Source organism: Sorex araneus, chromosome 4 (genome assembly GCF_027595985.1).
Source record: "Sorex araneus isolate mSorAra2 chromosome 4, mSorAra2.pri, whole genome shotgun sequence".
Taxonomy (NCBI): Eukaryota; Metazoa; Chordata; class Mammalia; order Eulipotyphla; family Soricidae; genus Sorex; species Sorex araneus.
In genome coordinates this window covers 107,921,414-107,934,062 of record NC_073305.1, presented here as the reverse complement: position 1 = coordinate 107,934,062, position 12,649 = coordinate 107,921,414, and the positions used below count along the sequence as shown (strand labels likewise).

General features: G+C 41.6%; 1 protein-coding gene across 1 annotated transcript in view; it reads right to left on the bottom strand.

Annotated features, from left to right (window-relative positions):
• The window catches only part of BCKDHB (branched chain keto acid dehydrogenase E1 subunit beta), a 201,268-nt gene extending 189,241 nt beyond the window's left edge, over positions 1–12,027 (bottom strand). The window contains exon 1 of the mRNA XM_004610118.3: positions 11,760–12,027. Within this exon, the coding sequence (XP_004610175.2) occupies positions 11,760–11,955 (196 nt within the window). The 5' untranslated portion in view covers positions 11,956–12,027. The remainder of the gene's footprint in view (positions 1–11,759) is intronic.
• Positions 12,028–12,649: the final 622 nt, after the last annotated feature.

Here is a 12,649-nt window from a genome sequence, read left to right as displayed (position 1 = left end):
TTGTTGATTTGTTAATGTTCAACCCACCTTTGTGTCACTACCCTATGTAATTGCTATATAAACTAAGACTGTAAGTGGGAGAAGGGGCAGAGGCGAGACAGAAGGGCAGAAGCAAGACAAAGACACAGAGACAAGACAGAAGGGCAGAGGTAAGACAGAAGCAAAGAGAAGAGACAGAAGCGGAGAGAAGACACGGAGGCAAGACAGAAGACACAAGAGAAGACACAGAAGCAAGAAAGAAGACACAGAAGCGAAGACATAGAAGCAGAGACAGAGAGAGGTCGAAAGAGACCAGAGAGGCTACAGAGATAGAGATAGAGAGACAGAGGAGAGCACAGTGGCACACACAGAAGCAGAGCACAAGGAGGACCCATCCTGATCCAGCCCATACCCAGCAGCTCGAGAGCACTGAACGCAAGCTGCTCGTGCGAACATCACATCGAACCCTCCTGCGAGCACGCACGCGCCTTTGTAATTTTTTACAGGGGAGGTAAGAGAGAAAGAGAAGGAAAATACCTGCCATAAAGATGGGCGAGGGGGCGCAGGGGGTGGAGGGGCAGGGAGCTGGAGGGAAACTGGGACACTGGTGGTGGGAAATATGCAATGGTGGAGGGACAGGTGTTGGAACATTGTATGACTGAAACCCAACCATGAACATCTTTGTAACTGTGGATCTCATGATGATTCAATAAAAATAAATAAATAAAGTTTTTAAAAATAAATTTAAAAACCTGAGGCTGGCTGGTCTCTCAAAGCAGAGAGAATCTATTTTGGGTATTAGCCTGCCCCCATTCTGCTGGCTCATTCTTTACTCACTCTAAATGGCTTTTATAATCCCTCCAATATGCCAACAACTCCCATATGGGTATCCATTATGAGCCCCTGTCTTCATAACAAATACTCACAGGTGTCTACTTCAGTGTCTTAACTTTTTCTAGCTCACTGAATACGAGACATAACTCCTAATACCTGCTCCCCATTTCACCAAAAGGCACTCTCCTCCAGCCAACTGCTTGAGCCAGAAGCCAAGGACATATCCTTGAATGTTCTGCTCTTGTTCATTTTTAGTATCCATCAAATCCAATTTCCAAAAATATTTCTTCCAAAATAAATATGTACCTTTACATTTTATCTTCAGAACTCACCATCTCCTTCCTGTTTCAGGAAATTGCCTCCTACAAGCACTGTAGTCATCTGGGCTATTAAACAAAATACCAAAGACTGTGAAGTTTAAACGACAGAAATCTATTTTTCACTCCACTGTAAGGTGGGAATTCCTGGTGACAAAATCTTCCTGATTTGTAGGTCATCATCTAGTTGTATCCTCAAAAGGTAGAGAAAGAATTTCCCCTGTGCCTGGTTTTTGTTGTTTTTATTGTTTTTGTTTGTTTTGTCTTTGGGGCCACACTAGAGGTGTTCAAGACTTACTTCTGGCTCTGTGCTCAAGGTTCAATCCTGACAGTGCTTGGGGGACCATATGTGGTGCCAAGATCAACCCAGGGCCAGTCACATACAAGGAAAGGGCCTTAATCTCTACACTACCTCTCCCTGCATATATCCTCCCTTATGCCTGCTCTTCTGAGGGGTCTAATTCCATTTATACAAGTTCAGCCTTCATGATGACTTATCTCCAAATACCATTATATTGGAAATTAGGACTACAATAGAGGGAAACAAGTGACAAAACGGCAGAATCAGTGCAACAGTCCACAGCTCCACTCTTTACTTCTCGTCTTTCTCCCCTCCAAATCATTCATCGAAGAGCTCTATAACAAGACTCCTAAAAAAGCAAAACAGGCCATGGTTATCCTCTACTCAAAACTTCTCAAAGGGCTTTAGCTCTCTATAATCAAGTCCTATTCTTTAATCATGTCTCGCTCCTTATGTCCACAGGCTGTGCCTGATCATCCCTGCCCACCTTAACAGTACCACTTTGACCCCTCTCCTCAAAGCTCACCAGTTGAATTTTTTCTCAATTCCCCGAAATCAAGCTCGCTGCCCCCTCCACACCCTCACACATGTTGATCCCTCTGCTGGCACTGACTTCACATCTCCTTCAGTACTTATTTTGATCCCTCAAAATCTGGTTAGTGTCTTCATCAGGAGACTGGCTAGGTCTCTACCATTCTCTTTTCTCTATCTGAACATTTGCCTCAAGCTTGTTTATTGCAAAGTGAATTTATTTATGTATTTACTTGCTATTTTTGTCTACTTTCCCCACTAGACTGCAAATTCCATGGCTCATATCCATATTCTAAAGCACATATGGCATTGATTTGAATGAGCAAACAACCCCTCCATTTCTACATAATGGCTAATGCCAGGAGCAAGGAGTGAACCGCACGCACAAGGAAAGGGACAAAGGAGCAACACACTGTACTGAAGCAAGCAAGCATGGCACAGGGAAGGCCTGGGCTGGAATCTAGGATGCTGCTGACTCCCTGTGAAACTTTGGGAAAGTTACTGAACCACTAACATTCAGCTTCCTCCTCTATAAAAGAGGTATCTAATGTAGAGGGATACGGTGAGAATTCAGTGAGATAATTACTATTAAATATCTTAATATCTGTGAATCAGCCATACTGTTTTCCTAATTAGAGAGACTGATTCCACTAGAACAGCTTCCAGGCACAGTAATTACATAAATATGAGGCAATACAGATGAGGAAAAGAAAGCTTCTCAAGACTTAGAAACTTGGTCAGTGTCGCAACACTGGGCTTAACTTTAGGTATCTCTCACTCAAGAACCTCCCATCTTAGTGTCTTTCAATACTGCTTCTACGTTACAATCTTCTACAATGATAATATAAATAGGACAAGGAGCAAAATCAGAAACCAAATCCCCTGTTGGGAAGTCCATAGAGAAGAAACTTGAACTGTACAAATTACAATGAAATAGGGGGCTGGAGTGATAGCACAGAGGTTGGGCTTTTGCCTTTCACACGGCCGACCCGAGTTCGATTCCTCCGCCCCTCTCAGAGAGCCCGGCAAGCTAACGAGAGTATCAAACCCGAGCAGCAGAGCCTGGCAAGCTACCCGTGAGTATCGGATATGCCAAAAACAGTTACAAAAAGTCTCTCATTGAGAGATGTTACTGGTGCCCACTCAGACAAATCGATGAGCAATGGGATGACAGTGATAACAGTGATAACAATGAAATAGAGAGACAACAGTCTCTGCTCAAGTAAAATGCAAAAGCAGCAGCATACTTGGGAAAAAAAAACAACTTTGAAGTAAGGCTAAGAGGGGGTTAAATGTTCTATGAAGAAACTAAAGCATATATAAATGTGCAAGAGGCAACAGAAGGAACTGCTTAGGGGCAAAATTATTGGAGTCAGAGGTAGACTATAAAAAAAAAAGAAGTACTGGGCCAGAGAACAAATAAAACTGGTATGACACTTGCTTTGCATGCAGCCAACCCAAGTTCAATTCTTGGCACCGCATATGGTCCCCAAGCACCACCAGGAATAATCCCTGTGCCCAAAGCAAGAAGTAACCCCTGAGCTTAGCCAGGTGTGGCTAAAAAAAAAAGTTAATTTTAATTTAATTTTTAAAAATTAATTTTTAAAAAAACTAAATGAAGCCTGTTCCACCTCTTACAAGTGGCTGGGACTTAGGGGAGATTATAGATCTAAAAGTAAAAAATTTTAAGTGTATTTTTAAAAATCCAAAAGTAGAAGTTTAACTGAACTTCATCTCATTCTTCATTCTTCATCTATAAGGGTGGACAGTTAATGATCTCTATCTAGTACCCTTTTATATGGGCACTGAGTGAACAGCAACATATAAGACACTTACTGTATCTGGTACATAGTGAACCAGGTCAAAGTGTCACTATTAATGCGTTCGTTCTGTGGGCTACCACGGAAAGATTCAGAGGAGGAATGATAATGTGAGTTAGAACAAGTAAACAACATGAGGAGAAAGAAGAGGATGTCATGCATTTGGTGCAACTCTGAATAAAATGGGGGAAAAAAGACCTGAAAAGAATTATGCCTTCTTAAGGATTAATGACTTCAACACGGTTCATTGTTTTGATGCCAGATTGTCTCACAATAACCTCTCTCACAGTGCTCTGCCAAAGCTTCAATACTACAGACTGAATATTAGTGTTCCTAATATTCAAAAATTTACATGTTAAAAACTAATCCCCAACGTAATGTTTCTTGGGGGTGGGGCCTTTGAATCAGGAGGTACAGCAAACATGAATGAAAATTGTGCCCATAAAAATAATCCTGAGACGTTTCTGCTAATTCCTCAATGACAGGACATAGTGAAAAATAACTATCTAAGAACCAAGAAAAAAGTTCTCACCAGATACCTCTGCCAGCGCCCTGACATTAGACTTCCCAGTTTCAAAAACCAGAAATAAATTTCTGTTGCTTATGAAAAATTATGAAACATCCAGCCTAGTCACAACCAAACACTCGAGCTCACAATCTTACTGAATTATAGACTGATGCCTACCAAAATACTGAAACATAGTAACTCATATTAGTATTGATAGAAAAAGTATATACTCTTTAATTATGTATAAACGAGGAACAGCAGGCATTAACTAGGCATAGTTAATCATCATTTCACAAAATATACATACACAGAATCATTATGCTGTAAACCTGAAATCAGTATGTCAATTACCTTAATAAAAAAAATCCAATTTACAAAAAATAAATCTAGCTAATAAATATATGGGGAAATATTCCTCAAAAGAAATGAAACAAATGCAAATTTTTGTCATGGTACTCTTGTGACAGCAGCCCAATGGACTGAGATATGCTATCAACTTACCCCAAACCTAAGTTCTCTCATACGCTGCTTCTCTAGACTTCTCTCATTTGCATTGGTGTCACCACCACTACTGCATCTTTTTAGCCTCACAGACTGTAAAAGCTAAGTCACATTTCAAACCCTTTCCCCTTATAAGCCCCATAAAGTCAAATCCAGCCAATTCCTTCAAATAGGCACCATTTCCACTGATTCTCCAAGTTCACACACTCATACTCTCCAAGTGGACAAGTCCAATAAACTGACTATTCTCTGCAGTCTCCGTTTCCTTTCACTAATTTTCTCTTTTCCATTCTTTCACTGATCCAATTTATAAGCTTTCCTAATAATAACGTAACACAAATACATTTCAACTACCTTTCTTTTTTTTAATTTGGTTTTGATTTGGGTAGGGGCCACACCTAGCTGTGCTCAGGGACTACTCTTGCCTCTGTGCTCAGGTGACTATACAATGCCAGGGACCAAAGCGGGGTCTCCCACATGCAAGGTGTATGCTCAGACTTTGAAACTGTTTTTCCAGCCCCCTCAAGTTACTGACCTGACTGAATACAATCAATGGCTCCACAGTTCTCAGAACAAAACTAAATCTGAATATAATGTGCTGGACACAGACAGTATAAGGTATTTGCAGAGTCCCATCTACTCTTTCCCACCATTATTCTGAGTCCTTTTTTTCTTCTTTTTGCTATGTGGGTCACACCCATCGATGTACAAGGGTTACTCCTGGCTCGGGCACTCAGGAATTACTCCTAGCAGTGCTTGGGGGACCACATGAAATGCTGGGAATCAACCCAGGTCGGCCGCATGCAAGGCAAAAGCCCTACCCACTGTGCTATTGCTCCAGCCCCTATTCTGAATCTTAAGGCCCCTACTTAACCTTTCCAAATTATTTCCTACCCTCATTTTTTCCAAGCTCACTATTTTCAACTCCTAATATAAACCTCACATTTCCTAATTTATTTATTTATTCATCCTTAAGACCCTTACTACTAGTAAGAAGACCCCACTCCCACAAAAGAGCTGGACATATATATATATTGACTTCTTGAAGGTTGCCTATGCCCCCTCCACAGGAGGTCTTACCCAAAACGGTTTTTCTCAGTCCCTATATCCCATAATAGGGCCTGCACCACAACTTGTTTATTTCAGAAAAACAGTTTCCTCTTGGTCTCTGTTGAGCTGATTTCTTTGTCATTATTCACAAAGTAGCTTAAATGTCATGACCCCAGGGCTGACTTCATTTAATATTCTCTTTCAAAAGTTAACAGAATTAAAATAAATGAAAATTATTTACAGCACAAACAAAAAGCTAGAACATATTGTTTTCATTAGAAGTATTAATATTAAAAACTCCAGCACAGCAAGTGAGGGAAGAATTGAAGTTAACCATGGCAATGCCTGGCTTCACTTTTGGACCCTGTTACTTAGCAGATGGTAACTTTGTCCTTTGCAAAATGAATAAAACACTCTCTAATTCACAGAGATTATAAACTGACAATATTATAAACTGATATCTATCTTAATATTAGTACCTAGAATATAGCAATTGCTCAACAATAGATAAATGTTCAATGAAAAAGACTTAAGATTACAACTTTTTAAATATACAAAAACAAGAAATATCAGATATTCATTAGACTAATAAAACAATAATTCCACACTGCATTCATCTATGGAATCAGCTGAGTAACTGAAAATAACATATATCAACTATATCCAAATTTTTAAGTTGAAGAAACATGCAATTTACAAAAGACAAACCCAGTGAAGAAATACATAGAGAAGTATTCCTCCACATAAATGAAATCAGCATATAATAAAAAAAATACAACTAGCACAAAAGACCTTAATATGCCTAATACAATTTTAAGCTGTGTTGTTTTTAACACAATACCAAGCAATTCTGCAACACCAGCCATCCAACAATCCAGCTCAATTCTGAACTATCTACTTGCAGATAATGTCAAATCACATAGGTATGTCTCTAATGAATCATACCCCCATCCTCACCAGTTCAGATGCCAACCACAAGCGCAGGTCATCGCCTGTTTCTAACTGACCAGCCGCAGACTGGCACCTCCCACAGGCCCTTCTTTGGGTGTAATTAATTTGCCAGAATGGCTCATAGGTCTCTAAACATTTTGTTTTTGTTTGGGGCTACACACCATGGTATTCAAGGCTTACTCCTTCCTGGGAGTAAGGATCTTAAGGATCCCTCCTGGCAGACTCAGGAACTATATGGGGTGCCGGGAATGAACTCAGGCTGCTTGCATGAAAGGCAAGCACCCTACTTCACTGTACTATCACTCCAGCCCTCAGATAAACATTCTACTTACAAGATTACCAGTTTACCATAAACGGATATAACTCAAGAGCAGTCACATAAAGAGAGTGGAAGGAACATGGGAAGGAGCTTAAGGCTTCTGTGAGCCCACCACCTTCCAAGCAATCTCTACGTGTTCACCAACCTGGAAGCTCTCTGAACCTCATCCTTTGAGGGATTTTAATGGAGACCACTTTACCTAGCCGTGACTGGTTAAATCAGCCTGTGGGACTGATTCAACTTCCTACCACTCTTCCCTGCTCAGAGGTTGGGGAAAGGGGAGACCAATGTTCCATTAGAGGATCATAATGTTGTTTTCTTTGGTGACCAATCACACCCATAAGTAACTTTAGAGTGTTTCCAGATCACATAAATATATTAAAAGACACCTTGTATTAAATTACACTATTGAATACTATAAGTATACATTACATGCTGTGCTGTTTTTATTAAACTGTCATCACAGGAAGTTGCAAGGGTTTTGTGACATGGTACCAGAAACAGAAAACAGTGAAATAGTTATCCCTCTATATCCACAGATTCAGTGAACCTCAGATCAAAAGCATATATTAGGACCAGAGAGATAGTATAGGGATTAAGGCATTTGCCTTGTGCACAGTTGATCTCATTTTAATGCCCAGCATGAGTAATCCCTGAGCAGAGAACCCAGAGTAAGCGGTGAGTACAGTCGAGGGTGGTTTAAAACAAACTATATGTAAGATATATATATTACATATACATGTGTGTATATATGTATATGTATATATATGTACACATATATATGCACACATATATTGTTATATATAAATATATAAACTATATAAACTACATATATTCACACTATATATAACTACATAAATACATATATATCATATAGTGAGACCTATTATGAATCTGTACCTCAACATTGCCAGATTTTTCTTATTAGTCCCTCAAACAACACAATTTAATAACTAATTACATTGCACTTACAATGCACTGGGGATTATAAAAAATATATAGGATGATATAAAGTATATAAGAGGATGTACACAAGTTATATAAAAAGAGTACCCTGTTTCATATGAAAGACATGGCCCCCTAGGATTTTGGTACCCATAGGGGTGAGGGGCCTAGAATCAATACCCACAGATGCTAGTGTCATCTACATATTTCTTATTATAAATTATAATATTGCAATGTATATTACTACACCTGTGACTTTATCTTGACACCCAGTACTCCCATTTCTACTTATGCATATGAAGCTACAAATTAGTCCTTTGAGCTATGCATTCAAAATCTATACTGGAGAAATAGTACAGAAGGTAAGGTACTTGCCTTGCTTGTTGCTGACCCCAGATCAATATCCAGCACTACATATGGTCCCCTGAGAAACACCAGGAGTAACCCCTGAGTGTAGAGCCCAAAGTAAGTTCTGAACACCGCCCAGTGTGGCCCAACAAATAAGAAATCTATTCAGGGCACAGAAATGTGGCTTGACAGTAGAACAACTGCTTGCAAGGAAGAGGGAGACCCTGGGTTTGATCCCAGCACTAAACTGGAAAGACAGCAGAAGCGGCTGGAGCACATGCTTTTACACACAGGAAGCATACCTGCAATGATGGCAAAATTGATATAACTGTAATAATAAAAGCATAATGGTAACTAGTGAGTTTCCTTTTATTCAGTGATATTTTATAATTCTGAGACTGGGTAAAGTACATTATACACAGTATCCTTTGTTTAGACTTCAAGACAAAGTCTAAACAAAGTCTAAATACTTCTTAAGGGCCAGAAAGCCAACTCAACAGGTTAAAAGTGTGATTCCTGGTATTGTAGCGCCCGTCTCTGGAAATGACCTTTAAACACAGAACCAAAAGCAGCCCCTGAGCACTGCTGCATATGGCCCCAAAACAAACAAACAAACAAACAAAAAAAAACCCACAAGTATTATTATTTATCCTTTACTGATAAAGAAACTGAGGCTTTAAGGAGGGCAACTGATTAATTCAAAGTCCTAAGTAGTAGGCCAAGAAAATATGATTCTCGGAGCCCTAAAGATAGTACAAGGTGCTTGCTTTGCACACAACCAACCTGGGTTCCATCCCCAACAATTCATATAGTCCCCAGAGCACTATCAGGAGTGATCCCTAAGCAGAGTCAGGCGTAAGCCCTGAGCACAGCCAGGTGTGACACCAACACCCAAAAAGAAAAGAAAATTTGATTCTAAAGGTTTTAATCACTGAATCACAGTGTTTTAACATATAGAGCATGCCTTCATCCAGAGATTTTTAAAAGTACATAACTATATGGGAAAACACTTCTCATTAAGTAATGCAGCCTGCATGTCTTTGAGGTTGTGGGTTTTTTTTTGTTTTGTTTTGTTTTTAATCTTTCTGTTTGTTTTTGTTTGGTGCCACATCCAGCAGTGCTCAGGGCTTATTTCTGGCTTTGCTCTCAGGGATCATTCTTGGTGGACTCTGGGGATCATATGGGTGCTGGAGACCAAATCCAGGTCAGCCATGTGCAAGACAAATGCACTAATCACCAGAGTATCACTCCAGCCCTAATTATTTTCTTCAGTCACTGTGATTCACAATACTATCAATGGCAGGTTTTTATGTTTACAACACACCAGAGTATCTGTTTCCCTTCATCACTTTTTGGCTGCCCCCAACCCACCCCATCATACATCCTTATTCCTACAGACTGCATTTGTATTAAAATTATATTTATGGAAAACACAAATAAAGTGAAAATACCTAGAATGTATATCCAAAGGAAAACACCTTATCCAAAAGAGGAAAAGAAAATACCTAAAAAAGATTTACTCAAAGTGTCAATACTTATAGTTGTGGGTGATGAGATTACCCTCCTTTTAACCTTTCCGGCTATCCAAAGTATGTATTTGGATAGAAGGAAAATAAGCAATACACTTTAATTGTTTACTTAAGAAGAAGAAATTGTGAGATAATTATCACTTACTAAGTTTAGTATTGGATTGTGTGTGTGGTATTCTAGGGACCATAGAGTGCCAGGGATCAAACCGGGCCTTCTGCATGCAAAGCACAGGTTCAATCTATTAAGCTAACTCTCTGGGCCAATGACTTTAGTATAATTATGGAAGAAGAGCTTCAAACTTGTACTCTTTTTCTCAAGTATTAGGTTAATGTTTTCATGCTTTGAATACCAAATCTAAGGTCTATCTTATTGGTAAAGAAAAAAATGCTTTTCACTTTTGTATACCTACTGTTTCATCAGGACACCTCTTAGTAATCATCTCTGCATGTATGAATACTCTGAAATCTGAAAACTTAGACCTCAAAGATAAAGTTCTACTAACTGACTGTGGACCTTTGAACAAACTATCTGAGACCTTAGTTAACCTAACTGGAAAATAGAAAACAAAGGTGCTGGAGAGAAAGTACAGTGTGTAGAGCACTTGCTTTGCATGCAGCTGACCCAGTTGGTCCCAGGCACCATATATGGTTCCCCAAAGCAAGCCTGGAGTGCTCCCTCAGCATCACCAGGTCCAAATATATTTCAATAAATAAATAAGGAAAGAAAAATGGAGAATAAAAACACTGTCTACATCTTGGGCCATAGAGAACTACTACAGCAGGTAATGCCTTGCAAGCATACATTTTGGTGAGATCCCAGGAACCACACATGGTCAGACAGGAATGATCATTGAGTTCAGAGCCAGGAGTAAGCAAGCCCTAAGAACCAAAGGGTGAAGTCAATATTTTTTTCATTAATAAAAATACTACCTCCTAAGGTTAGCCTAACCATCAAACGACCATGATGAATGTAAATTTCCCAACATAATGCTTACCCTGGCAAGCACTCAATAAAATGTCTTTCTTACTGACATATTTCCAAAAGCGTTATAATGTGCGAAATCTGTCTTAGAGAAAGAAAACACTAACTTTTCGTCTGTTTCTGACATTTGTGGGGACCGACATTGTATCTTTTGGAGATGGGTAAGTGAAATATTGAAGAGTTTGCTACATGCCCTTGCTGTGTCGGAAGCTGGAGATGAGTTTTCTCCAGGACTCGCCCCATGAACTTCTCCTTGACCACAAGGTAAAGTAGCCGGGCAACAAGCTCCCTACCGGGCTCAGAAAGGAGGTCTGGATTCTTTCCCACCGCTAGAAAGAACCTGTTTGATGACCTTGGGAAATCCTACTCAGTAACCACCTCTTTCTCAACAGTCAGAGAGCTGGGGTGGGTGGGGAGGAGGGAAACTCCTTCCTTTTAAACTCTGCAGCCTGCAGGGTTAGAGTTGCCAGTCCCCCGCAAGCTGGGACAAAAGCAAGACCAGCGATACCAGGGATGGACAAGGAAGGAACGCGTTCTTTCCCTGAGGACCCACCTGTCCACCCCCCACCCCGAGTCCTTGCAGGCGCGTGTGCCCTCTCACCCATCTGGAGAGTGACAAGGGACAACAGCTCCAGGGCAGCGGGGTGGCACAAACACGGCGGCGAGGGGGGAAGCACAGAGCAGGGCGGCTCCTGCCTTGGGGAGCAGGAGAGGCCGGAATGCAAGATCAGCCGGGTACCGCGCCTCCGCTACCCCCAGGACGGAGATGAAGGTTCTCGGGGCGCGAGCGCGGGCCCGAGAATGCGGGTGGCACTGGGAGAGGACGAGGTGATCCCGAGCTCACCATATTCCTGGGTCTCCGGGTCCGGCTGGAACGTGAAATGAGCCACCGACCTTCTCTGCGCTGCATGCCCGCCGCCCAAGGCGGGCCGCAGGAACCCCGGGGAGAGACTGGCGCCATGCGACCAACGCCAGCGTCCTTCGGGCCGGACCTCAACGAGCCTCAACAGCCGGCTCGCAGTCGCCGCTCTAGCCGCCATCCCCACCAGCCGCCGGGTCCGCAAGCGGAGCTGCAGCTCGCAGCCGGCAGTGACGGGCGGAGCTCGAAGGCCGCCTCCGCATTGGCTGAGCCGTAGGAGCCGCCTCGCGGAAACGACCAATGAGATTTCTGAGATCGGAGGTGGGAAAGGCGGTGAGAAAGGCGGGGCCGCCTTTGCCCACTGCGCGCAAGCGGAAGACGCTCTGGGGCGGCTGCGAACGGGCAGGTGAGCGCCAATGAAATTGCTTCTGAAGGTAGAGCGTTTCCAAAAGGAGTTGCCTTGGGCCAGGGCCCCAGACGCTGGTCTGCAAGGTTGCACGCTTTGCTCGGATTTGTTCCTGTGCCAATGTCATTCACATTCATTATCGGTTTCCGTGTACTTTCCATTTTTTAAATGTATGCTTTTTTAAAACTATCTACATTGTTTTATTTGGCTAAAATTTGGTTGAAGTCTAAAGTTCTTTCCATAGGTAGGTTCCAAAAAAGAGGAAGGCAAAATTTGTTTTTTGGGTTATGGTGGCTTTTTTTTTTCTTTTTTTCGTTTTTGTTGGCGGGGGTGGAGGGGTCATGCCTGGCTGTGCTTATACTTAAGGGACACTTCTGGAGGGGCTCAGGGCCCACTCCTGCCAAGGATGGAAGCAGCAGGGCCACTTGTTAAGAGCCTTAACCCGTGTAGTATTCCTCTGGCCCAAGTA